This window comes from Hirsutella rhossiliensis (assembly GCF_020360975.1).
Source record: "Hirsutella rhossiliensis strain HR02 chromosome Unknown scaffold00005, whole genome shotgun sequence".
NCBI lineage: Eukaryota > Fungi > Ascomycota > Sordariomycetes > Hypocreales > Ophiocordycipitaceae > Hirsutella > Hirsutella rhossiliensis.
In genome coordinates this window covers 84,407-110,507 of record NW_025408671.1, presented here as the reverse complement: position 1 = coordinate 110,507, position 26,101 = coordinate 84,407, and the positions used below count along the sequence as shown (strand labels likewise).

The window sequence follows — 26,101 nt, the reverse complement described above, 5'->3', positions numbered from 1 at the left end:
ACCAAAGGAACATGGAAACTTGCTTACCCAGTCCTGCTGAATCAAGACAGAGGTGAAATCAAGCTATCAAGTCCTGGACAAGACAGGTGTAAACAGAGTATCGATTGCTAGGCTGTGATGATAAAGCTGCAGCTAAGCTTCTCTTCTTATCATATGTACCTCGTATTAGCCCCGGGCCTCGCGAGTGGCTGTCCGGCTCCCCCGCATCGGCAGTTTCCGGGGGTTATCAGGACCGGCTCTCGACACCGCCCAGGCCATCAGAATGGCATGCTTCATCATCCATAGGTGAGTGCCAAAAGTCTACTTCGCATCTATAGCGCTGTCTATCCGCTCCCACTCCCACCCATTCTTCTTTTTCCATCTCGTCTCGACTTATCTTTTCGGTCCCGTCTCAATTCCCAAGAGTCAAGTCCCGCCTCGACGTGGTGGGAGAGGAGAGCGATATGGTCATGCTGTGCACCTGTGTCCGGGGTCAAAGCCAAGGTTGCTTTCAGCGCCTACCATCATCGGCTAACATCGAACCGCGGCGGCTGCCATCACTCGAACTTTGTAGATAAGGGCTTTGTCCCTAGGCCGTTCCGATTGCGAAAGAACAGGATACCCTTGGCCGCGCCCTGGGCGTTTTCACTGGGCTCGACCCACTGGCACATGCGACCGCTTCGCCAGAGGGCACGAATAAAGCCCAGAGGGCCGCCCTCGGTGTCAGATCGGTAGTGCTTGCCCATGATCGGTCGGATGGCGTCAGAGGCCTCGTCGGCATGGTAAAACGGGATTGAGCTGACGTAGTGGTGCAGGACGTGGGTTTCGATGATCCCATGGAGCAGATGGCGGCCAATGAAACCCATCTCGCGATCGATTGTTGCGGCGGCGCCCCGAACAAAGTTCCATTCATCGCCGGTGTAGTGAGGCAGAGATGGATCCGTGTGCTGGAGAAAGGTGATTGCAACTATAATCGGAAAATGTCAGTACACGGGCTACCAGACACAGGCGTGCGTGTTGACAAGGTGAACGAACCCAGCCAGTGATTGACCCAGAGATAGGGAACAAAGTACCAGACGGCCAGGTTGGACCACCCGAACCGATTGCCGAGATAGACGAGAGCGGCGGCGGCGAGACCGATGCCAATGTCGCTCAGGACGATGAGCTTGGCATCTTTTTGCTCGTACAGCGGGCTGCGGGGATCAAAGTGGTTGACGCCACCGCCGAGGCCGTTCATCTTGCCCTTGCCCCGGCCCTCGCGCTGACGCTCGTGGTAGTCGTGGCCAGTGACGTTTGTGAGGAGATAGTTGGGCCAGCCAACCAGCTGCTGAAGGACCAGCATCAACAGAGTATAGGCGGGCGTCTCCTCAGTCAGCTCGCCAAGCTCGTGCACCATGCGGCCGACGCGCGAGGCCTGCTGCTCTCTGGTCCTGGGGACAAAGACCATGTCGCGCTCCATGTGGCCGGTGGCCTTGTGATGCTTGCCGTGGGATATTTGCCAGCTAAAGTAGGGGACGAGGAGGGCCGAGTGCAAGACCCAGCCCGTGACGTCGTTGACGAGGCGCGAAGGGGAAAAGGCGCCGTGGCCGCACTCGTGAGCAATAACCCAGAGGCCGGTGGCGAAGAGGCCTTGGAGAACGGTGTAGAGGCCCCAGAGGGCAGCACGAAGGGGTGTCGATGAGATGTACTCGGGGGCGACGAAGTTGTGGAAGACGACAAAGGTGGTGGCGAGGCAGACAATGTCGCGGAGGATGTACGAGTAGCCGGTGAGGGCAGAGCGCTCGAAGCAGTGCTTGGGGATGGCATCGCGAATGTCCTTGATGGTAAAGTTGGGAGGGGAGAAGTCGTTGCCATAGGTGTCGACGAGACCGGCATACTTAGACGAGGCGTCATTGGAGGAGAGCGAGGACAGAGAAGTAGACGAGGCCGAGGGCCGTGGAGAGTCGAAGGGGGTGACGGCGGCCGAGGACTCGGAGTCGGTGACGGTGGTGGAGGTGAGGGTACGACGCAAGGCAGCGTTTCGAGGAGCCGTCGAGGGGACGGCAGACGACGTCGAGGCCATGGCTGGTTGGTGAGTGCTGACCGTAGGCACACACGGCACACAGGAGACGACGAGGTTGGAGATGTCGGTAGGGAGTCGGCAGTCTTTTGTGTTTCCCTCGGCGTGGTGGATTGGCTCGCCGTGGGAATTGCAAACGAGAGCGGAGAGGGGGGGGGGGCAAAGAGGCAGAAAGGAAAGGGACAGAGAGAGAGAGAGAAAGAGAGGGAGAAGACCAGATAAGAGAGGCGTAAGGGGCCTCTGTAAAGGGCGTGTGGTCAGAAAAAGTTGTTGGGATTGCGGGTCGTGGGGAAGACTGCCAAGTCAATTGCCACCAAGGAAGCGCGGGGGAGTACATGTAAGTACATTTAAGGATGCGGATCAGACCGGGAGACTGGGCCAATGCGAGAGGTTTCTTTGCAATTCCCATCAAGGGACGAAAAGGGGTGCCAGCACACACCGCCTAGGGGTCCAGATGCACTGTCTCCGTACGCGCTCGATTCAGACCGTGATGCCGCTTAAGGTATGCAAGGTACATGCGGTCGGCCGCCGGGGCCGGCACTGATATTATAGGGTACTACGGGCGGTTGTACTGTATTGATGTGTGGCTTTTTCAGAGCTGCAAGTCCGCCATGTGGTTTGCAATGGACATGTACAGTACTTGCGGTACACCTGGATGGATAGAGGACGCCTGATGGCTCTATCAGCATGGCACATGTCAGCTGCATAATGCATCTGCAGCACTTGCGGCTGAACTGCCGACTGTGTTATGTTGTACTGTAACTTACAGTACGTACTTGCAAAGAGGGAGTTGGGGGCCAGAGGCACCAAGATCGGAGGATATCAACTCCTGAACAAAGGGGGCGTGCAAGGTGCCCAGGCGCCTCGCTGTCAAGCCCCAAGCATTGTACACAAATGGATGAGGCGCCACTTTCGGAGGCCCCCGTTTCTGAGGATGCCGGCCCGCATTGTGCTTTTCAGCTTGCCTCATCGTCGGGCGGTGCCGACGGACAAGGCCCCATCCACACCAACCAGCGTGCTCCGGTTGGCCATCTGTGCAGAGCACCGTCTTGGACTTGTTGCGAGGTTTCAGACTATTTCTCGACGCTGATACAATCGATGGCTCCTTTCATCTCACCGACTCGCTAACAACATGCCTTAAGTGGCATCTGATTCGCCGCCGCCGCCGCCCTCCCTACCTTGCAAAGTAAGTGCATTCTTTTTCTTCTCTCTCCATCCAGTGTCTCGCCGTCTGCCTGATGCAGCCGAGCGAGAGAAAAAGGGGGTTCTAGGCCATGCTTTCTGTTGGGAAACTTGTTGGGCCCTATTCCCCACGTCTACCCTTCTTCCAAAGACGAGGGGGCTTGCATGCTGCATTGCACTACATAAGGGATCAGAGCGCGTATTAGCATGCAGATGGTCTTGTCTACTTTTGCGGTGAAGAAGCGAGACTCAGGTGCGGTACCGGCTGCGGCGTACCGTTCAAGTAGTTGCTGTCCCACACCGAGGTAGTCGTTACGGGCCTAGGGGAGCGGCGAGATATCCGCCGGGTACTACGGCTAACGGAGAGGCAACCCGCAAATAACGTTAAATAATTACCACCTCCCTTATTGGGTGTCTTTGTGTCAAAGGCAGGACGTATCGGGCTCCGCTTTATTCCGTCAAGTCCCATGCCGTTACTGTATCACGCTCTTCAGGAGGGGGAAAAAGGGAAAACAATATGCACGGGCCGGCGGTGTTTTGCTCTGTGGCATGTGATTGACTCCCAAGGCCAACACGCACACGGTCCATTCCGTGTCTAACGTCCCTTTGGACCGCCATCTGAAACCTCGCCACCAATTGGTGCTCTTTTCCACCGTGTTTCGTGGTCCTTGGGTCCTGCGCTACTCAGTTGCCTGTCGTTCACTACCCTAGACCGACACTCGATATCACTGGCTCAAAGGTCACTGCACAGTATCCAATGTACCACGAGACCTCATGTATTGGCAAGGCTGACGGGACTTCTGCTGTAGTGAGCTGTCGTAGCAAATACAAGTACCGGCGACAGCAAAGGCGCTCCACTCACTGGTCATTATCCCTGTTGGTGACCTCTGGGCTCTCTTATCGCAGCCAAAGGGATTGTCTTTCTCGATGGCTTCGGCTGACCGAGCCCTTGTCGTGGCCACTTCTCACCTCATCACGTGTGATGAATCTATCTGACTCGACGTAAGGCAACCGCATCGACAGCGCCAGGAGAGATGCTACCTGTCCTGTCCGATTGAGCTCCGTTGCCTCGGCCGCCGCTCCGACAGAGAACCGTGTGAGCGGGTGCTGCTACGATCTAACGAGCAACTCAGCCTGCTCTATCTCATTTGATTAATGTTCCACTCGACACTTTGTGTCACACTTCAAAGTTGGCTGAATATGTGTGCGATATTTGTCCTTTGTGAATACTAAATGTATAGAGTGTTTCCCATCACTCAAACTCCAGGCTCTGTTCGGGGAGCTTATACCCGAGCCATGCAATGCGCAACGTCCAAGCCTCCAACGACCCGACGGCTCGCCTCTCATCATCAGCTCGCCGGCGTGACTGACGAAAGTACAATCCTTTTTGTAAAGATGAAGAATAAGAATAAACAATAGTCGGCTGTTTGCCCAAGCCCAGAGGGAGAGAAAGGATGATCCAACAGTGACCCAAAGGATAGAATGACAAAAATAAAGAGGCATCCTGCCCCGAGCCGCAACGGCCTCTTTTCCGACCATTCGCTTTCCCTTGCCTTCAAAATGAATCCCGGCGAGACAGCGCCCAGGAGTCTTGACTCCGCATGCCCTCCATTTATATGCACTCATAAACATTACCGCTGTAAATCAGATTAAAGATTAGTTCATTAACTTGGAAACCCCTCTCCCAAGGCCCGGGGCGTGGGGAGAGATTCAGTTCAGGCTGCCCCGCGGACAAGTCTCATGAATCGGTCCTCTGCCCCGAACTCGCCGACGGCTCGTGTCGATGACGTGCGGGACTGGGGTCTCGACATAGCCGACTTTACCTCGTTTGCCGTCTTGCTGCCGAGAAGTGCCATTTCGTGAGACAGGAGAACGGCCACAGCGGCGCGAACGAGGAGCGCATCGCCTTCGAAAACATAGACGTCCCACAGCCTGGCCGCCTCGTCGATGGCTAGATGTCCCGTGAAGATGCCGGTAAAGACATCGCCGAGGTACAGTTCGGGCTCCACGCCTTCCAGCGTCTTTGTGAGGTGCTCGTGGAGGGCGCTCGACTTGTGGCGAATCGTTTGCAGCACCAGGTTGTACGCGGATGCCTGAGCACCTTGGTCGGACGTGTAAAAGGATAAGGGTAACGGCCGGTTGAGAATGTTGGCGAGGGCAATGAATGATGTTTCCGAGTTTGGCAGGTTAAGGAGGAGCAGCGCGGCAATGGTCTGATCGCTCGTCAGTACCCGTGTGCAAGGAGAAACGGAAAAGAACAGCTCACGTTGCAGCCCGACACGTAGCCAATGTCGTTTCGGTACATGGCATACGCGCTCAGCACGTCCACCAGCGCCTGGTGCAGAGGCCCGCCCACGTTGAAGATGCGCAACTCACTCCAGGTTCTCTCGCCGGCGTCCTTGCGAATCTGCTCCAGCCACTTGGCCATCTTGACATCCTCCGCGCTGCCCTGGTCCACCTTGACCCGGGCCTCGAGATCGCGGGCTCGCGACAATGCCGTGTCGAAGGTCACGTCGGAGATGCCTAGTTCGTTTCCAATGGCCCGCGTCCATATAATACCCCGGCTGCGCGGAGCAACGCCTCTCCACCACATCTCCCTGGTTCTCCTCTCGCGAATGGCGTCGTTCCACCGAGGGACAATATCGTTTTCCCAAATGTGCATCAGGCTGCCGGCATTGTTATCCCTCGACTCGGTCTTGACTCTGCGGGCAGCCTCGCGCCGCTCGTCAGCCTTGGCGCTGGCCGCCATCATTTTCTGGTACTCTCGCAAATGACGCCTCTCTTCGCTAGGGTCCTTGGGGGGCAGCCACGAAGGTCGAGTGCGACTTAGCACAGCCTCCTTTTCCTTGGAAATGGGCAGAGGGTCGACCATGATGTTGGTGCGGCGGAGGGGAGGCAGTTCGGGCGTCGAAGACTTGACTCTCTCCCTTTTGTCGTACATGTGCGGAGTGGTTGTCTGGCTCGAGTTCCACGTGTTGGGACGCGCGGAGACGGAAGGGCGTCTGGCGTACTGCTCGTCCAGGTCATCAGCATGCTCCTCCAGTTTCTCGGTCAAAGCCTTGGCTTCTGCGCTGAGGTCGGCAAGGGCCGCGTTCCAGCTGTGGGTTCTTGTCTTGAAGGCACTCATGGAAGACCTGTCGGATGCGTCCGATCTCCAAGAGGGAGAACGCAAGCACCCCTGGTCCTGTGCGACGGCCGGGGTGCCATTTCCGACGCTCCGCACACGCTCTTTTTGAAGACGATCTGGGGACGGGGAGAGAGTCGGGGAGCGACTGGGAGGGCGCTCGTGGGCAGGACGGGGCGAGATGGGGACGTTGTCGAGGACAATATCGTCGGGGATGTCGTCGCCGTCGTCTTCGTCGCACTCGTGCTCGAGCTCCGCAAGGGTTCTGCGGTCGCGACTGGACTGCCAACTGCCGCGGCGAGGTCGAGCAGGGTAGCTGGGGTCTCTGGTATTCAAGGACAGCACGGGGCTGATGCTTCTGTTGCGCCTCGACGAGACGGTGAGGGACGAGGTTGAGGAACCGCGTGGCAGGGCCAACTGTCCTGGGTCGGTGATGACGGCAAGATTGGTACTCCTGGGATTCGAAGCGTGGAGATGATTGTGCAGGTTGGGGAACGAGCGGCGCGGTTTAGGGGCACGTTTGGCGGCGGCGAGGTTCCTGGTGTAGGGAGCCGTCGAGGAAGGGGAGAGGGCGGGCTGGAAGGGGACGTAGGAAGGGCTCTTGAGGGTGGCATGGTCATCGTCGAGACCAATGTCCTCAAAGTGACTGACGTCGGCCAATACGCTGCCGTCGTCGCTGTTGAGGGACTGGAAGGAAGACGACTTGGAACTCTTCGAGGTTGTCATGCCCGGAGGGGAGTCGGGGGCGGGAAAGGCGGTGGCGGCAACAAACTGTTCGCGGATCATGGCTGCTGCATTGCCGGGCCCCAGCTGAACGCCACGCACCTTGGCCTCTGCGCGGGGGTGGCTGTCGACACGACGACGACGTCTGTATGTATGAGTCGATGGAAGGCGATTGAAGGATCCCGAGAGTGGTTTGCAGTCGCCGAATTTTTCGTCGATGTACGGCCGAAGGGGCACGGGGCGTCCAGGCGTCAGGACGGTGCGTACCAGCGGTCGGGCAGGCCAACAAGCGGCAGAGGTGCGAAGGGGTCGGTGGCGGCTAACAATGGACTGGCCCGTTGAGGATGCTGGTGATGGATGGGGCCACGGAAAGGAGCGACGTGGAGGAGGGAGCCGTCGAAAAATGAGTGATGATGGCTGTCGAAGACAAGGGAAGGGGCCGGGAAAAGGAGAGCAAACAAGTGTAGGGAGCGGCGGGCTCGTCAATAGTCGGTGGATGGAGTCTATTGCAGGGTACTGTAGAAGTCGACCGAGGAGAGATAGCATCGGGGGGCCCGCCTGGCAGGACGAGCGCGCTCCAATCTGGGCACAGGGCCGTGGAGCTGATGCCAAGCCGATCCCGAGCCGATGCAGGGCAGGTACCTCTGCGGCGAGAGTTTGGGGGCAAGTGACTTGCACCACTCAGCTTTACCGCTTCCCGCTCGTCCCGAGAATGAAATGAGACGGAGGCATCATTCTCCCGACTGATGGCAAGAGGGGGGGGACGAGCGCGTGTACAAAGGACACTAACAAAGAGGTACTGAGAAACAGGGGGTCCAGAGATGGGGGGGAGGAAAAGGGGCAAAGCATGGAAACCTCTAGCCGAATGGATCATTAGGCGTGTTGATTGTCTTTTGATTGTTTATTGTTGGCATTGCACATTCAATAGGCACAATGCGCATACAGTGTTGGCCTACCGGCACCAAGAACACCCATACCTTTACCTTTGCGTATGCGTACCACACAGCACGCAAACAAGAAAGCCGAAATAATGATCCGCCACCTCTGCTGCGCGTGTGCAGAAGAGGTACAGGTACAGTACCTACCACAGCACAACGGTACTGTATGTACATCCATCTTGGTACGTAGCAGGCTTGCACATCACCACGCATCACCACGCATCACCACGCCACCACCCTCATCTCCTCCCTCACCCAATCCAATCGTCTCAGCTCTCTTCCTTCTAACCTCCCCCCCCCCCGGCCCCCTCCAAAGGCGGAATAAATATAGGCGCCAAGGTAGTCGCTCATGTGTGTCAACATTCGCCGCCCATACATCAATGCTACCCACGCAGACCAAGTCCCCCTCGGTGGGCCTTTCAGATCGACAGGGGCCCAAAGAGCCGGAAAATTAGTCAACTCACGCCTTATTCATGTTGACTGTCTCTGCCCTCTGTCTTGACACGCCCGCCACCTTAGCGCGCGTGCCAATCCATCTTGACCTTTGTTTGACTGTACCGCGTATGAGCCTTCAGCCACCAGCCCGTGGCCGAGACGCCCTCTCCCCCTTCAGGAGAGCCGAGCACACATCCGGCTGCGGCCAGTAGTCGGCAAGGCCTCTATGCTATGACGACGCAGTCTTGTCCCCTTCGCCACCGCTTCTACTCCATGGTAGACCATCCCGCTCACTTCAGCCCATCTCCCCTTACATCCGCTCGCGCCTCCGCGGAGCAGCTCGGATGATGTCGTCGACCCTCAGGAGAAGCTGTGCACATGTTAGCCGCCGCCTCAAAACCTGTGCCGGTGTCAAATATCACTTACCTCGGCCGCCTCGCTAGCAGATGACACCACCGCCCTCTTTAGCTTGTAGCTCTCAATGACGCCAAGGTCTCGCATATCTTTGATGCCCCCTCCAGGCGTCGAGAGGTCCAGTCCGTACGTCGCCAGACCATCGTACAGGGCCTTTCTAAGCCGTGTCACCAGGTCGCCCGAGTCCAGCCCGGCGTTGTCGGCCAGGATGGTCGGCAGTTGACGCAGGGCTACCGCGAAGCTTGAGACCGCTATTTGCTTCTTGCCTTCGATCCGTGTTGCCGCGGCCTCGACGGCCTTGGCCATCAACATCTCGGCGCATCCGCCGCCCAGCGTTGTTCTGGGCTCCCGCACAGTCTGCGACAGAACCGCCAGAGCGTCGTGCAGGCTCCGCTCCGCCTCGTCCAGCAGCTGCTCCGTCGCGCCCCGGAGCACGATTGTGCATGCCTCCCCAGCGGAAACGCCCGAAAACTTGATCAACGTGTCTTCGCCGATAATCACCTCCTCAATCGTATCGCACTGGCCCAGCTTGACCTGCTCTGGGTGGTCAAAGGTCGACGCGATTTCTCCCCCGGTCACCAGCGCCAGCCGCTCGATGCCGTCAAAGTCGGCATGCTCAATGGACATGATGCCAGCGTCGGTAAAGAGCTGCTCCGGCCAGTTGTAGATGAGCTGCCGGTTGATGAAGCAGTTGATGCCGTGCGCCTTGATCTTGTCCACCTTGGCCTTCATCTTGTCCTTCTCCGCCTTCTCCAGCTCAGCCAGCTTGCTCGTCGAGCCCACTTTGACTCGTGCTCCGAAAATCTTGACCTTGTCCGTGTCCATTGATGTGTTGGCCACCAGGATCTTGGCCTTTTCCAGTCGCTTGGGCTGGTTCACGCCAATCTTTTTGTCCAGGATAAATCCCTCGTCAAGATACGACTCGCTGAGCTTTCCTCCAGCCTTTTTGATGATCTGAATGTGGCTGAGGTCCGATGACTTCTTGAGCCGGAGCACGGCGTCGCACGCGAGCTGTGCAAAGTGGTCCCGGTCCTGAGCCAGGACTTTGGAGCTGAGGGTGGTGCGGGCAATGGCCAGCAGGTCATTGCGGAAGGCCTCAGGGCTCATGCTGTGGTCCACCGCAGACTCCTCGAGGGCCTTGAGCGCGGCTTGGCTGGCTATCCTGTAGCCCTCGATGATGGTCTGTGGGTGAATCTTCTTGTCCACCAGCTTCTCTGCCTCCCTCAACAGCTCGGCGGCCAGCACCGCCACCGAAGTCGTGCCGTCCCCGACCTCGTCGTCCTGCACCTTCGATATGTTGACGAGGACCTTGGCGGCTGCATTGTCGAGCGCGATGGATTTGAGGATCGTGGCGCCGTCGTTTGTAACCATGATCTCGCCGGTGGAGCTAGTCACCGCTATGTCAGCGCCTCAAGGCGGCACGGGTGTGTGGACCAGAACTCACGCCGACTGAAGAATCTTATCCATGCCCTTGGGGCCCAGCGTGCTCTTCACAAGGTCGCCCACGGCTATGGCACCGACAAAGGCCGCGAGACGAGCATTCTCACCCTTTTCTTCCGTCGTCCCCTCCTCAAAAATCTGAGTGGGTTGGAAAGACTGAGCAACGCTGGATTAGCTACAATGCTTCTCGGCCAGGCACTTTGAACAAGGCCATAAGCGACGTACCATGGTGGGCAGTTGGAGAGCCAGAAGAGACGCTTGCGTGGATGTGGGATGTCGGCCTTTGTGCTCGTTCGAGTCCCTGCGTCAACGATGGTTTCGATTTTCTAAGACTTTAAGCGCTCCCAGCAGCTCTACCAACGTCAGGTTACAGGCGGTAGCTGCAAAATCGAGGACCCCACCAACGACCAGAGGCCCACGTGACTTGCCCCTCAGTCGGGAAAATCGCGGCTCAGGATCATCGCTTCTCCGCCGCACACATTGTGGAAACTGCAGAGCACCAAATTTGCGGCCGCAGCGCCCGTGACACTCACAGCTGGCAACACCGAGACGGCGACTCGTGGTCAAGTTTGCGATTCGGGCTTTGTCAGTACCCTTGGTCGTCTCGGCCAACTCTCCATCTACTGCCGGTCACCCTCCCAGCTCCACGCATTCGCCCTCGCGAGACTCTTTCTGCACCCCTCCGGTGTCCAGAGAGACAAGCCACCATGGCTCCCTCATTCGATCATCTGCGCGAGGCAGACCTCGACGACGACGAGTTCAACGAAGATGACATTGACATTTCCGACTTGCGCGAAAAGTTTGAGGTTCAGCTCGAGCAGGGCTACGACACGTTTGTCGTCGTCGACGGACTGCCCCAGGTAAACGAGGAACAGAAGCCAAAGTTGACAAAGTTCTTGCTCAAGAAGCTCAACTCGGTCGGAAAGACTCGAGAGGACTCAATATACATGCCCATGGGCGACGATGGAAAGTCTCTTCAGTAAGCTGAGCCTCCCCGCTGCGCGCAGGGAGCAAGTCTGACGCCGCCGACTCGTAGATTTGCCTTTGTTGAATACTCGCGCCCGTCGGAAGCCGCGGCAGCGGTCCGTCAGCTTGACATGGTGCCCCTGGACAAGAAGCACACCCTGCGGATCAACAAGATGACCGACATCGAGCGATATGGAGGAGAGGGCCGCATCGACGACAAGTACCGCGCTCCCCACATTGACGAGTTCACCGAAAAGGAGCACCTTCGATGGTGGCTGAAGGACCCGTCGAGCCGCGGGCGCGATCAGTTTGTCATGTTCCGCGGAGAAACCGTCGGCGTGTACTGGAACAACGAGCGAGACCAGCCCGAGAATATCGTCGATCGCCAGCACTGGACGGAAACCTTTCTTCAATGGTCGCCGCTCGGCACATACCTCACGTCGATGCACGCCCAAGGCGTCCAGCTCTGGGGTGGTCAGTCGTGGTCGAGACAGGCTCGGTTTGCTCACCCATACGTCGACCTCGTTGCCTTCTCACCGAGCGAAAAATATCTCGTCACCTGGTCGCGTCGGGAGATTTCGATCCCCGACAGTGGTCACCCTGCCTTGTCAATCGACGATGAGGGCAAAAACTACGTCATCTGGGACATCGCAACAGCCGCACCCCTCCGATCGTTTGCCAATCTGGAGCTGCCCAAGGTGGAAGAAGGCAAGCCGCCGGCCAAGATGCAATGGCCTGCCTTCAAGTGGTCCGCCGACGAAAAGTACGTGGCGCGGCTGACGCAAGGATCCTCCATCTCGGTCTATGAACTCCCCAGAATGAACCTTCTCGACAAGACCAGCATCAAGATTGATGGCGTTGTGGACTTTGACTGGGCCCCGGCAACGCCCCAGCGGGACGGCGTCAAGAACTACGAGCAGCTGTTTTGCTTCTGGACGCCCGAGATTGGGAGCAACCCCGCCAAGGTCGGCTTGATGAGCGTCCCGTCAAAGCAGATTGTGCGATCCCTCAACCTCTTCAGCGTCAGCGACGCCAAGCTCCACTGGCAGTCCGAGGCCGCATATCTCTGCGTCAAGGTCGACCGACACTCCAAGTCAAAGAAGTCGCAGGCCACGACGCTCGAGATTTTCCGCATCAAAGAAAAGGGCGTCCCCGTCGAGGTGGTGGACACTATTAAGGACACGGTCATCAACTTTGCATGGGAGCCGCGCGGTGACCGATTCGCCATCATCACGACGACAGAGCCCGTCGGTGTCACGGCCGTGCCCCCAAAGACGGCCGTCTCCTTCTTCTGCCCGGAAAAGAGCAAGGGGCCGGTGGCGGGCAACTTCAAGCACCTCCGCACACTCGACAAGAAGAACAGCAATGCTATCTACTGGTCGCCCAGGGGCCGCTTCGTTGTCATTGCCACGATACACAACCAGCAAAGCTCGGACCTCGATTTCTTTGATCTTGATTTTGAGGGAGAAAAGCTCGAGGCAGAGAAGGACCTCACTGCCAACCTTCAGCTGATGAACACTGCCGATCATTACGGTGTGACTGATCTGGAGTGGGACCCGTCGGGACGCTTCGTGGCGACGTGGGCATCCTTCTGGAAGCATACGGTGAGATTTCCGCGCCATCAGAACCGCGCCAGAGGCACGGGCTAACGTGCAACAGATGGAAAACGGGTACCACATTTACGACTTCAAGGGCGAGCCCCTGCGAGAGGAGCCTGTGGAGAAATTTAAGCAATTCCAGTGGCGCCCTCGGCCACCGACTCTGCTGTCAAAGGAGGAGCAGAAGCAGGTCCGCAAGAACCTGCGCGAGTACAGCAGGGCGTTTGAGCAAGAGGATGCCGATCGTGGGGCTACTGCGGATCTAGCGGTGGTCGAGGCCCGTCGCCAGATGCTCGATGAGTGGCATAGCTGGAGAGCTGATGTCGAGGGGGAGCTTGCGGAGGACCGGGCGAGCCTTGGCCTGCCGGCGGATCCCCACACAGCACTTCTCGAGGCGAAGACCAGGACGATGCAAGGCCCGGATGGGGACCAGGAATTGACCATTGAGGAGATTGTCGAGGATGTACTGGAAGAAAGCGAGGAGATTCTCGCATAGAGCAGACGTGTTTGAGCGGGCTTAGGGATGGGGGTGGCAAGGCTACGTTGGCAAAGAGAAAAGCTATTCAGTCAGGGTCGCGGCTCGTCGCCGACATTTGTCCAAGACTTGATTTGCTTGAGATGGTGGATCGGCTTTTTTCCTTCATGTGGATCGTGTAGCCAGGCATGCCTGTTCTTTGACAGTACGGAGTAGACATTGGAAGACAAAGGGGAATCCGGATGGACATTGAATTCGACTGTAGCTGAAGAGGGCGTCTTTGTATCGGGATTGACTAAATGTTTCGGTGTGTTCCTGGGATATATGCCTTGGCAAAGCATGGCGAGTCAGGCGAAGCGAGACTCTGGAGAAGGCGAACGGGCACAGCCCATCTTTGTCCCTGCAGGCGCCTGAGATTGGTGCGTCTGTTGCCTTCTAAGAGGTTGTCGAGCAGAAAGGGGCAATGGATTCAGGGATGTGGTGCTTGACCGTGCACCCTGGCAATAGTTGAAGCTGAATATGCCGGCATCACAATATGTGCATTTCGGTCGAACACGGCTTCTCCTTATTCGTATTTTACCTGGGAATGAATTGGCATGAGGCACGGCTTCAGGCAGCACGTATCGTTAGTGCGAGCTGCGCGTGAGACATGTCTGGACATTAACAGCTTCAGAGCAAGAAGAACCTTAGCTTGCCCTTGGACCCTTGTGCTGTTCCATTGAATACGAATACCCTTTGTTGTCGTGTCTGCGTCATGCACTGTACGCACAGTGCGTGTCTGCGTCGTACGACTCGAAAGGTTTGGCCCATCAGACGCTGCTGACTCAAACACCCAAGGGACAGGTAGGCGCACGGGAGAAATGTGGGTGAAAAAAAGGAACAAAGGAGAGGAAATGATGAGGAGGGCGGCATGTGTTTGAGTGGTTGATGAGTCCTTGTCCGCTTCGGCACGGGTTGTGGCTAGGTCGAGACCCGGATGCTTCGCTAGGGCTTAGGTGGTATGCACCTATGCCTGTTCGTATACGGAGTACGGATAGGTACCTACCTACTTACCTACCTACCTAGGTAGGTACTGTGCATTTTATATATGGACAGTATTGTAGGTTAGTACCTAGGTAATTACTCGGGTAGCGAGTTTGGGGCTCCAGGTTGGAGTCGGGTGCGCACAGTAAGGAAAGACTACTGTAGGCTCGGCAACCGAGTATGCTCTACCGACACAATCAGGGTAATTCCAACAAAAACGTGGTTCCCAGCATCGTGTGGAGCTGATGGAACAGCATGGAAAACAAGGGACTATTATTTTGCTACAAATGGCGTGCGAGTGTGTGTGTGTGTGTGTGTGTGTGTGTGTGTGTCCGTCCGCGCGGCATGTACTGTGCGCGTATCGTGCTGCCTCTACTGTGCTCTCGCCCTTGCAGAGCGGCAAGGGGAGGGGGAAAAAGGGCGGCCGAGTGTCGACGCTGTGCTGCAACTCCTCCCTCCACCAGCCACCACAAAGCAGCTGGCGATATCATCATCAACACCTACTTTGCACAAGCACATCCAGTACCACCCTCTCCAACCACTACTTCTCTTGTCAACGCTTGGCCTGAGCGGCGCCACACACCGGTTGCTTCCCCGCCTCTCAACCTCGGTCAACGCCCAAGCGACAGTCGGTTGGGAATGGCCGCCGCATCGCCGCTTGAGCGTCTCGCGTGACAGATACCCTCGCGTCCTCATGTGAGCGCTCCGTCAACGACGACTACTCCTACGACATGCTGCGCCGACCTCCAGTCGATGCGCGGGGGTCCTCGCAGCAGCACAAGCTCTTGCTCGCCTTGGCCGTCTTCCTCCTCCCCTGGCTTCAGCTCGCCGATGCTCAGCAGCAGCATCAACACGCCACTCCCTCGTCTGTCTTTCCCCAACACAAATCAAACAATGGCGGCTCCCATCCCTCTTCCGCCGACTCCGCCGCCCTCCGTGACTGGGCCGCGACGCAGCTTCACGCCCTTAAGGCTGACGCCAACAAGAAGCCTTCGTCGGCCCACGAACAGTTGATCGACCACCCTCGACAGCCAGTCGACCGCGACGACTATACCCACAAACCCAGCAAAAAAAAAAAGAGCAAGAGGAAGCACCTCTTCATCCCCGACGATGCGAGCGCCCTCGCAACTTTGGCTCCGGCTCAGTCCGTCCGAGCACCACGTCCCCCCCGACACCAACGGCCCAGCAGCGTCCCTGCTTCCGGGCTCGCCCCGCAGCAGATTGCGCGGAGTCTGGAGGACTGGGAAGTACAAGACTTTGTTCTTCTGGCGACCGTCGATGGAGACCTCTACGCTAGCGACCGCAAGACAGGCAAGGAACGCTGGCACCTCGAGGTGGACCAGCCCATGGTCGAGACGACGCACCACCGCGCAAACAATTCGGTTCTCGACGACGACTATAGCCCCGTCGACCACTACATCTGGGCTGTCGAACCCAACCGCGACGGAGGCGTCTACGTCTGGGTCCCCAGCCCGGACTCCCGCCCTCGCGCCACCGGCTTCACCATGAAGCGCCTCGTCGAGGAGCTGGCCCCCTACGCCGGCGAGGAGCCGCCCGTCGTCTACACGGGCGACAAGAAGACCACCATGATCACCCTTGATGCCGCCACTGGCCGCGTCGTTAAGTGGTTTGGCTCCACCGGCTCCCACATCAACGAGGCGGAGAGCTGCCTCCGTCCAAACGCCCTCTATAACAAGGATGCCAGGGAGTGCAGCTCTACGGGCACCATCACCCTCGGCCGCACCGAGTACACGGTCGGCATCCAGCGGCGAGATGGCCGGCCCATTGCCACGCTTAAATATGCCGAGTGGAGCCCCAACAACTACGACAACGACCTGTTCCAGCAGCATCACGTTTCCCTCGACAGCCGCTACATCACCAGCCAGCATGACGGCAAGATATACGCTTTTGACTATGCCCGCGCAGGCCACGCGGCCCCCGTGTTTAGCCACAAGTTTTCTGCCCCGGTCGTCCGTGTCTTTGACGTCTGTCGCCCCTGGGATGCCGCCGCCGAGAGCAACCCCGAGCTGGTGGTGCTCCCCCAACCCACGATGCCATCGCAAGATGAGGGCATTGCGCGCATGCGAAGCAACAGCCTCTTCCTCAACCAGACAGAGGGCGGCAGTTGGTACGCCCTGTCGGGCCGCCAGTATCCCCTTATCATTGATGCTCCTCTAGCGCAGGCTACGAATCCCGGCTGGTGGGACATGGCATCCGCGTGGGATAGCATGAATGAAGCAAAAATTACGAAGGCCCTCGTCGGCATGCACTCAATTGACTCGATCCGCAACGACTCTCCGCAGCCTCCAACCCTCCCCCGGGGCACCATCACGGACGGGAGCGAAGACTTAGATGATGACTCCAACCTTCCCGTGTTACCGGACGGAGAAGCAGATGAGGCAACAATCATCAACAAGGTCAAGGGACTCCCGCAGAGCGCCGCCAACAGCGTTGTCGACTTCATCAAGAACCCGATCCTCTTCCTCCTATTCTTCGCGGCTCTGGTCTACAACGAGAAAAAGCTCCGCAGGTCATACCATCGCTGGCGCTCGAGCGGTAATCTGAGAGATACGTTTCTCTACCTAACTTCGGATCCTTCCGCGGAGAAAGATCGAGGTCTGCAAGTGGACGCTGCAAGAGAAGCCTCGCGGAAGTCGCATAAAAACGATGAGGACCAGCCTGCGCAGGCTAAACAGGCTCTCGACGGATCGGCCGAGGCCCGGCAGCCGGGCAAGACGGAGGTGTCTGATGCCACCACCGATGCCCAAGCCGAACATAGCGCGGCCGAGTCCAAGGCGGAGTCCGGAGCCCAAAACAGCCCGGCGGACCCCTCTTCGCCAGGTACTGCACCAGAACGGAAGAAGAAGGCACATCGTGGAAGGCGGGGCGGTGTCAAGCACCGCAAAGGCCGGGCCCTGGAAGCATCGCAGTCCAGGGGGGACGAAGCGGCGCCTACGACAGTGGAGGAGGCTGTGAACAATGCCAAGAAGCTCGGTGACAGGCCAAGTCTCGAGCCTGATGTCATGACGGTTGCCAACGACATGCAGGCCGTCACTGGCCCGATCATCAGGATGGGCAACATTGAGGTCAACACAGAGGTGCAGCTGGGAACCGGCAGCAACGGGACGCTGGTGTTCGCCGGGCGGTTTGACGGACGAGAGGTGGCCGTGAAGCGGATGCTGATTCAGTTTTACGACATTGCCTCTCAGGAGACGAGGCTGCTCAGGGAAAGCGACGATCATCCCAATGGTCGGTCCCATGCTCTAGCTTCTTTGCTTTGCCCTGCCTTGTGCTGACAAAACGACAGTCATTCGGTACCATTCGCAACAAATCCGAGACGGGTTCCTGTACATTGCGCTTGAGCGTTGCGCCGCGTCCCTAGCAGACGTGGTCGAGCGGCCCCACGCACTCCGCGAACTGGCCAACGCCGGACGCACCGACCTGCCGGGCGTCTTGTACCAAATCACCAACGGCATTAGCCACCTGCACGCCCTGCGCATCGTCCATCGGGATCTAAAGCCCCAGAACATCCTGGTCAACATGGGCAAGGACGGAAAGCCCCGGATGCTCGTCTCCGACTTTGGCCTGTGCAAGAAGCTCGAGGGGGGCCAATCCTCGTTTGGGGCAACGACGGGAAGAGCAGCCGGGACGTCGGGGTGGCGGGCCCCCGAGCTCCTGCTTGACGACGACGCGCGCGATGCCGGTGTCGTGGATGTCAGTACGCACAGCGGCTCTGGGTCGGTGCTCGTCGGGGACAGCGGGATGCCGCACGGCAGGCGGGCGACGCGGGCCATTGACATCTTTTCCCTCGGCCTCGTCTTCTTCTACGTCCTCACCAACGGCTCGCATCCGTTTGACTGCGGCGACCGGTACATGCGCGAGGTCAACATCCGCAAAGGCAGCTACAACCTGCGCCCGCTCGACTCGCTGGGCGACTTTGCGCACGAGGCCAAAGACCTGATTGGGTCAATGCTGGACGCAGACCCCAAGAAGCGCCCGAGCGCCCGAGATATCATGTCGCACCCGTTTTTCTGGTCGGCCAAGAAGCGGCTGTCCTTTTTGTGCGACGTGTCGGATCACTTTGAAAAAGAGCCGCGCGACCCCCCCTCGTCAGCCCTCGTGGAGCTGGAACGGCACGCGCCGCAGGTGACCAAGGGCGACTTTTTGCGCCTGCTGCCCCGCGACTTTGTCGACTCGCTGGGCAAGCAGCGCAAGTACACGGGCTCGCGGCTGCTGGATCTGCTGCGGGCGCTGCGCAACAAGCGCAACCACTACGAGGACATGGCCGACGCCCTCAAGCGCGCCGTCGGCCCGCTGCCCGAGGGCTACCTCGGCTTCTGGGCCGTGCGCTTCCCCATGCTACTGCTCGTCTGCTGGAACGTCGTGTATAACGTCCAGTGGGAGGAGACGGACCGCTTTCGCGACTACTATGAGCCGGCGGGCTTGTGAGCAGGTTGGATTCTGAGGGGCAACGAATGTAAATGACTTGGGGAGTTGGAAAATGTGTGTTAGAGGGGTTTGCAAGAAAGGCGTTTTGCTGCATGTCGCTCGCTATGTAAACATGGTCAGTTCTTCATTGCGGATCAGCGCCTGGCTACCGACCTCTCGCTCTATTGCACGGCTCTGATGGCGTGATGAGTATCTTCCCTTTCTGGCCCGTCCCTCCCCCCTCGCTGCTAAACTCGCAACCAAGTGCGGGCATGACTTTTTTAGATAGCACATTTTGATAGCAAAAGGAGCAAGCAAAAATATCTTCAACGCCGTTCTCCACCCCCTCAACAACATCATTCTTCGTAGCCTGCCAAGAAAGGGGGAAAAGGGGCAAGAAGCTCGCACCTCTCCATCCTGTCCGCCGCCGGCCCGGCCCCCTTTCAGCCCCACTGGACCAGCACCTTTTTGCCCTTCTTGCTGCCCCTTTTCCCCTTACCTCCACCGCCGCCTCCATTCGCACCCCCAGCTTCGTCCACGTCGTCCTGCTTCGCAGAAGCAGCGGTAGCGGCACCACCAGGCGCCGACGCAGCGTTGCTGCCCCACTGGAAGTCCGAGCTGGCATGGCCGTAGTCCCTGCGCACGCCGCGGCCGGAGCCGTAACCAAACAGCGTCGTCATCGGCTTTGGCGCCGCGGGCAGCGCGGGGAAAGCGTCCTCGCCTCGCCCACCACTGCGGCGCCCGCCGCCGCCCGAGGGGCCCGTGGCCGTACGCGACGACGGCCGGGACACGGGGCCGGAAGACGACGCCGCGGGCCGGCTGGCGGCGGGCAACGAGGGAAAGGCTGACGACGACGACGACGACGACGACGACGACGCCGCGGCCCAGCCCGGGGGTCCCCGTGGGCTGCTGGGTGTTGGGCCCCCCAGCCTGGTGCTGTTCTTAAGCTTCAGCACCCTGTTGGAGTGCTTCTGGGACGGCGCGGCGGTGGGGAGAGCGGGATTGGCGGCCGAGGCGGTGGCCCATCCGCTCGAGCTCGACGTAGCCCCGTGCATACCGCTCAGCCCCGGGAGGCTGGGGTAGTCCTCGTTGATGGCCCGCCAGTCCTGCCACGCCTTGCGCAGGCCGTCGGCCTTGGCCTTGTCCTCGAACAAGTCTGCCACTTCGCGCACGAGGGTTCCGAGCGCGTTGGAAGACACGTCGGCAAATATTGTGAAGAAGGCGTCGATGAGCTGCGGGGCCGTGAAGCCGCCTCTTCGGTACGACGAGATATGGTCGCGGAAGTCGGCCAGTTTGGCGCCGTCATTGCCCAAGAGGTTGATCGCCCGCTCAACCACCGAGCTGTGGCGGAGGAGCCGGGCGCGCTCCTCGGGTGCCAGGTTGGAGGTATCGGTAACGGCGAGCGATTCCATCGGGTTGACGATGCTGCTCTGGCTGGGGACCGTTGCAGAGCTCGTGGCCCGGGGTGTGGAGGGCTGGGTTCCTTGGCGAGAGGCCGACGGCTGTGCCGGCGACGGCGTCAGCTGGCCACCAAAGGTGCGGTTGGAGACGGACTGAGCAGAGTGGATGGCCATTTGTCGCTGAAAAGCCAGCTCGTCGCGACGCAAGGGCTGGGCTGAGGTTGGCGGAACAGTGTCTCCGTTGGGATCTCTGCCTCTTCCGCCGCCTCCCCCGCGGCCTCGTCCTCTGCCTCTCCCCTCGCCATCTCTCTGGCCTCTGGCGGCCGCGCCCCCTCCTCGCCTCTCCTGCTGGTACGACTGCCTAATGTCAAAGGCCGAAATATCGACCACCCTGGCATCACGGCCGGCAGCTTTGCCGGCATGTTCGCTCAGCTGGTGTGCCTGCAGGTCCATCTCGGACTCGAAGACGACAAACTTTTTTTCCAAGCACTCGCTGTTGTAGCACAGGTAGTGGTCCCTCTTGAAGTGCTGCTCGAGGGCGTTGTAGTCGCGGTAGTAGTGAGGTGTCCTTGAGTCTCTCCTGTCGCAGATGAAACAGCGCTCGTGCTTCATGCGGCAGTGCTCGTAGAGCTTGTCGTCGTCGTAGAAGCGCTCGCCGCAAAACTCGCACAGAGGGTGGCCCTTGAAGCCCGTCTGGTCCGCGGCGCCAGGCTTGTCGTCGCCGTGGCGCATGTGCTTCTCTAGGTCGCGGTCGGAGAAGAGCTCGTGCTCGTGGGTAAAGACCTTTTTGTTGCGTGTGCAGAGGTCGCACATGCGTTTGCTGTGGGCAGACTTGACATGGCGATGGAGATCGGGCCAGCCGAGGCCGGCAAAGTCGCAGGAGGGGTCGGGGCAGTTGTAGCGGAGGAGGAGGACGGTGTCGCCGACAATGTCCTCGTTTGTATATTTGATGCCGATGTTGATGTCGGCCGTGGTGATGTCGTTGGCGGAGTAGTCCTCGAAGCGCTTCTCGGCATCGTCGGTAAAGACGACAAAAGGGGCGGGGGTCTGGGGCTCCGGGGTTAGCAGAGCATGAGCATGGTCGAGGGCAGGAGAGGGTCAATGTACCCGGCAATGGGCGCAGTCCTTGGTTTTGTAGAGGGCCCTCATCCTCAGGCCACAGATGTGGCAGGTGGTGTGGTTGCAGGGCGCAATGGAGTGGTGCGCAACGGGGTTGGCGCAAATGAAGCAGACGTCGGCGTCGTCGGCGTCGTCATTATCGGACGCACCGTTGGCGACGTTGTCGTTGGCAGGCCGGTTGGCGGAGGCGGCGCCGTCGAGGCCATGAGCTCTTGCAGCGGCGTCGGCGACATCACGGGCCGCCGGGTTCAGAGGCTGTCCGTCGCCTCTGCCCCGTCTTGTGGCGGCGCCACGGCCACTGGCAGTGTTTCCCCTCCCGCGACCACGATGGCGTCCTCGCGAGCCGTCGCCCCGTCGGGACTGAGGCGCTCCTTCGGGCGCGACCATGGCGGCAGGCCAAGGCTGGGGTGCTTGGCTTGGGCGGCAGAGACGCGGCCGTCGTTGGTTGGTCGTTGGCAGACGATGGATTGCACGATGCGCGCAGTGGCTTGTGAGGGTGGGTCGGCGTCAAGAGTGAGAGAAGAAGAAAAGGGAAAAAGATGATTGCGGGTTGGCGTTTGTCGAAGCGAGTGCCCCGTCATCTCGGGGTTTTTTTGTGCCCCTCTTCCGTCGTCTGTTGCAGCGTGCGCGGTACCTGTGAATACCCTCGTTTGCCCTGCGCCCCCAAGTACCTTTTTCTGCAGAGTCACCATTCAGTGATGGCCTCTTTAACTACATACGAAGTACCGAGGCCAGCAAACAGGCCGGGATGACTCAACTCGAGGCCAGGCAACAGCATGTCAGCCCTCCGCGTCAGCATCATCGCCATCTCCGGAGCTTCCCATACCTATCTGTCAACCGTACATAGGGAGAGTCGAGAGAGTAAAGACGTACTTGGCCAACACACCAATATTGAAAGAATTAAATTGCTCACCCTGCCTACTACCTACGGAGGGCACCGGAAACACAGTGACATGGAGAACCCCCTGCCCTTGCTCGTCCTTCGCTGCCTACTATGCTACAAACTCACTGTGCCAAACGGCAGAGTGCAAAGAGACTCCTCAAGACTCCCCTGGGCGCCATGGCTGCATCGTATTCCTCTCTTCCTGCTTCTCAAAGGACAAGCCACACACATGCGAAGTCCATCACTCCTCGACCGGGTAAAGGTGGTTGCCAATCTCCTTGTTCATGCGAAACATGTCCACCTTGGCCTGCTTGAACACGGCCTGCATCTTGTCGTCGCAGCAAATCTGGCGCTTGTCCTTGGGGTCCTGCAGGTCGTTTGCCTTGATGTGCTCCCACAATTTCTTGACGACCTGTGGCCGAGAGAGCTGCAACAATGTCAGCAACATTTAAAACCCATCTGGCGCACGCCTACGGGCAGCCTACCTGGGTCTCGCCGCATAGATCCGAGAGCATGGGGCTCAGCAGAAAGGGCTTCTGGAAGCCGCCCCCTGCTTTTCTCTTGGGCGCTCCCGAATCTGCGCTGCCGTCAACCTCGCTGTCGTCGTCGCCCACCTTTTTGGCGCTCTTCTTCTTGGGTGCCTTGCGCTTCTTGGTCACCTTGGTCCGGTCGCCGCCGCCTCGCGTCGAACGAGACCGCGCCAAGCTGTTCTCCTGCGCCTGCAGCTGCGCGGCCAGGCGGGCGTCGGCATCCTCCGACGACGCAGACCGCTTGACCTTTTTCTTGGCCGGCTCGGGCGAAGCCGACGGATCCGTCTCGCCATTCTCCGACACCCCATTGGTCGTCGGCCGCTTGTTGTTGGCATGATCGGGGCCTGAGGAAGGGGCGACGGCGCTGAGGTCGGCGCCCGAGACGGCATCGAACCGAGCTTCAATCAACTTCTTAATGGCATCCTATGTCGAGTCAGCATGGCAGCTCGGTGAACGGTTCCAGTCATGATCTGCCGACGGTAAGCGCACCTTTTGCTCGCTCAAGTCGCGACCGCCGAGGGATGTCTCGAGGCCTTGGCGAACCTTTTTGCGCGAGATTGTCTCGAGGTCGGCGTTGGCCAGGATGTCGTCGATGATGGAGGTGAAGCGCTCGAGCTCCTCGAGGGTGACTGGGAGGCGGCCGAGCGTCAGTGTCTGAAGCGCCGGCACGCATGAGGAGAGGGAGACGTACGCGGAGTAGTCATGTTGCTCCTTGGCCGCCGCTGAGAGTCGGCGGCGGAGACGGAGGATGCGTGTGGAAGCTGAAGAGCCCAAGGCGGTGCGATGGAGGAGCCGGTGGCAGGGGAGAGTCACGACGAGACGGGCGCCTCACAACATAGCCGGCAACTGCAGGCAAGAAGAGAGTCGGGCTCCGAGGGCTATATGACAGCTGTGAGAGGATGCTGTACGACCAAGGGTCGACTCCTTGTAGTTGCAGTCCAGGTTACCGGCAGGCATGCGCCGATGCAGCTGCAATCAACAACGACGTTGCGGGCCAGAACGTGTGGTTTTCTCTCACTTGCTCGTCGTCTCTGTCTGTGTCTCTCTCCCGGGCTGCCTCTCTCCCTTCCTCGCTCGCTCTCGGTCCCTCTCTCTCTCTCTCTCTCTTGTGTTCGTGGTTGGATGTGGTGATATCGACGGGTTGTATGTGTGCGACTCTCTGTGCGTGTATTCGTACCATGTACCACCTTGGTATCAAAAGTGTGTGTTGGCGGGGCGGGGCGGCGCGTGTCGGCAGGTACAGTACAGCGGTAGATAGAGGGGGCTGCCGCTAAGAGAGAAAAGAGACAACAGACGATGGCAAGCAAGCCCAACAACGGGACAAAGAAAGGGACGCCTATGGCAAACGGACGACGGTGGGGGTAGCGGCAGCCTCGTCCTGCGACAGCGAGTTATCGTGCTTCGCTTTTCTTGGCTGGCGTCGAAACAGGGCGGAGCGGCGGCAGTTGGACAAGGCGGAGAATGAAGGAGGAGGACCGAGAGATGGGGAAACCTTGCCTGTCCCATGCCAAATTGACGTGTGGCTGGGGCGGATTGAGGCTGGAGCCGGGACCCGGAGCTTTTTGGAGCTTGCGGAGCCTGCCGCCGCCGCCCGTGCCACAGATTACCGGGCCAATCACAGCCTCGAATTGGCTGCGCACGAACGGCGACAGGGCCTGGGGGTTTCAGCCTCGTCACGTGCCATCTCATGTATATTGTATATTTCCTTCGTGGTCTACAGGCCTTGTACGATAGACACGAAGCGCCTTTAATTACTACAGGTCCATGAAACGGCATCTTGCTCGTCCTCTACAAACAGTGTATCTGAGCTCGCCTCAGGCGCGCAGATACTCGCACACCGTCTCCGCCCACAGCTCACCCCCCTTGTACAACCACATGCCCGGCGCGTTGCCCTCCTTCATGCCCTCGACGGCCGCTGCAAGGTCAGAGCCCAGGCCCTCGTCTTTGATCTGCCGTATCGGGTACATGTATGTCTTGAAGGAAAAGAGTACCGCTCGCGTCTGCGGCAGACGGCTCAAGGTCTGGAGCTCGACTCTCAGAAACGTCTAGAGCTGCCGCGTCAGCTTCGTTCCAACCACCACTACCAGCTTCACCGCCAGGAGTCAAGGGAACGGCAAACCTGGCCAAAGTCTATCTCCCCGTGCCCCTTTCCAGCATTGTGTGTCGCGTGGGAATCGCAGACGAGCAGCTCGCCGTGAGTCTGAACCACCCACTGTCTCATTTCCGGCGTCAGTCTCACCCTCCATGTTCTTGGCACGTTCAACTTACGTTCAGCCGCTTGACATTCTTGCCCACCTGCAATCTAGCGAAAAAGCGCTCCATGCTCGGTCCAATCTTGTCGAAAGAAGGCACCGGGCCGTGAATCTGCTTGAGCCCCTTGCCCAGCTTGGTGGACGGGTCGAATCCCGCCGCGAAGCAGCAGACAAAGGCCACCGACTTGTGGCCCTCGGGCGTATCGTGCAGCAGAAACATGTCCTCCTCGACAGTCTCTCCGATGGCTCGCAGGGCCGCCGCCGGGTCTGCTGTTGCCGCCGTTGGATGCGTCCTGCCCGTGGCGACATTGCGGATTTGGCCCTTGTCGCTAGACAGCTGGAATATTGTTGGGAACCGAGTCGGCAAGTAGCTTCCCATGAGGAAAGCGTACAGTTCTCGCACACCTTCGGCGCCAGCGGGCATATAGCCGTGAACCTTGTCGCCATGCTGACGGATGAGACCGCGCCGGAGATTGACTCTATCGAGGTAATCCTTGTCAATGGTGATGAGGCCCGACGGTGTGTCCGATTGCAAGCCTTTGCGTTGACGGCTCCATCAGTCAAAAGTCATGACACTCGAGGAGGGGCAGGATGAGGTGGGAGATTGGAGCCCCAACCGGCTCCATGATTTCAAGGAAACGCGAATCAATGAGAGAATGCTTCCACGGTCCTCGCTTACCCATCGAGATGTGGTAGACGGGCTTGAATGGACGGAATTTCTGGGGTTCCTCGACTATCCAGTCAAAGTCTTTGAGAGGCTGTATGATTGTCTCATCGGGCTTTCCCGGCCGGTCTTGGTCCCAGTCCTTGTGAGGTGATGACGGGCTCTTGGACTAGGAGTCATGCTGGTCAGCATACATGTAGTCTGTGTCTGACGGGACTGGGGACCAACCGCTCTGTACAGGTGGGCAATACCAGCGAGCAGCATGAGGAAGCCCAGGACGACTGCGGACGGCAGCTCCCACGCCGCTTGAAACTGAGTCCACATTGGCCATGCCATGCCGGTGAGGGCGCAACCTCTCTCTCTGATTTATAAAAAAAGAGAGGCAAGCGAGGCGCAATCTTTCTCGGATTTTGTAAGAAAACCGAGTGGCAATAAGGCAAGCGAGCCTTAGCGGCAGATCCGTAGACAA

The 26,101-nt window shown here is 59.0% G+C and overlaps 8 protein-coding genes across 8 annotated transcripts; 2 read left to right on the top strand and 6 right to left on the bottom strand.

The window, feature by feature from the left end:
* Positions 1–536: 536 nt before the first annotated feature.
* Positions 537–2,041, bottom strand: HRG_05200 (fatty acid desaturase domain-containing protein; the record flags this gene model as incomplete). Its single annotated transcript, XM_044863671.1, has 2 exons — positions 537–946; positions 1,015–2,041. 2 exons carry the CDS (start codon positions 2,039–2,041, stop codon positions 537–539), a joined length of 1,437 nt encoding a protein of 478 aa, XP_044720203.1.
* A 2,894-nt stretch (positions 2,042–4,935) lies between these two features.
* Positions 4,936–7,130, bottom strand: HRG_05199 (rab-GTPase-TBC domain-containing protein; the record flags this gene model as incomplete). Its single annotated transcript, XM_044863670.1, has 3 exons — positions 4,936–5,433; positions 5,487–6,180; positions 6,232–7,130. 3 exons carry the CDS (start codon positions 7,128–7,130, stop codon positions 4,936–4,938), a joined length of 2,091 nt encoding a protein of 696 aa, XP_044720202.1.
* A 1,620-nt stretch (positions 7,131–8,750) lies between these two features.
* On the bottom strand, positions 8,751–10,522 carry HRG_05198 (TCP-1/cpn60 chaperonin family domain-containing protein; the record flags this gene model as incomplete). Its single annotated transcript, XM_044863669.1, has 4 exons — positions 8,751–8,810; positions 8,867–10,241; positions 10,299–10,450; positions 10,520–10,522. 4 exons carry the CDS (start codon positions 10,520–10,522, stop codon positions 8,751–8,753), a joined length of 1,590 nt encoding a protein of 529 aa, XP_044720201.1.
* A 479-nt stretch (positions 10,523–11,001) lies between these two features.
* On the top strand, positions 11,002–13,354 carry HRG_05197 (eukaryotic translation initiation factor eIF2A domain-containing protein; the record flags this gene model as incomplete). The annotated part of the gene is made up of 3 exons (XM_044863668.1): positions 11,002–11,273; positions 11,331–12,864; positions 12,920–13,354. The coding sequence occupies 3 exons, from the start codon at positions 11,002–11,004 to the stop codon at positions 13,352–13,354; spliced, it is 2,241 nt and encodes a 746-aa protein (XP_044720200.1).
* A 1,733-nt stretch (positions 13,355–15,087) lies between these two features.
* Positions 15,088–18,805, top strand: HRG_05196 (ribonuclease 2-5A domain-containing protein; the record flags this gene model as incomplete). Its single annotated transcript, XM_044863667.1, has 2 exons — positions 15,088–17,605; positions 17,664–18,805. The coding sequence occupies 2 exons, from the start codon at positions 15,088–15,090 to the stop codon at positions 18,803–18,805; spliced, it is 3,660 nt and encodes a 1,219-aa protein (XP_044720199.1).
* A 422-nt stretch (positions 18,806–19,227) lies between these two features.
* HRG_05195 (zinc finger, c3HC4 type (RING finger) domain-containing protein) lies at positions 19,228–21,690 on the bottom strand (the record flags this gene model as incomplete). The annotated part of the gene is made up of 5 exons (XM_044863666.1): positions 19,228–20,218; positions 20,285–20,450; positions 20,514–20,764; positions 20,807–21,231; positions 21,292–21,690. The coding sequence occupies 5 exons, from the start codon at positions 21,688–21,690 to the stop codon at positions 19,228–19,230; spliced, it is 2,232 nt and encodes a 743-aa protein (XP_044720198.1).
* Positions 21,691–22,427: 737 nt separating this feature from the next.
* On the bottom strand, positions 22,428–23,420 carry HRG_05194 (SWIB/MDM2 domain-containing protein; the record flags this gene model as incomplete). The annotated part of the gene is made up of 5 exons (XM_044863665.1): positions 22,428–22,613; positions 22,672–22,746; positions 22,801–23,139; positions 23,206–23,345; positions 23,408–23,420. The coding sequence occupies 5 exons, from the start codon at positions 23,418–23,420 to the stop codon at positions 22,428–22,430; spliced, it is 753 nt and encodes a 250-aa protein (XP_044720197.1).
* Positions 23,421–24,530: 1,110 nt separating this feature from the next.
* On the bottom strand, positions 24,531–25,956 carry HRG_05193 (putative HRQ family protein 2; the record flags this gene model as incomplete). The annotated part of the gene is made up of 5 exons (XM_044863664.1): positions 24,531–24,761; positions 24,836–24,928; positions 24,985–25,505; positions 25,648–25,801; positions 25,861–25,956. The coding sequence occupies 5 exons, from the start codon at positions 25,954–25,956 to the stop codon at positions 24,531–24,533; spliced, it is 1,095 nt and encodes a 364-aa protein (XP_044720196.1).
* Between the last annotated feature and the right edge of the window lie 145 nt (positions 25,957–26,101).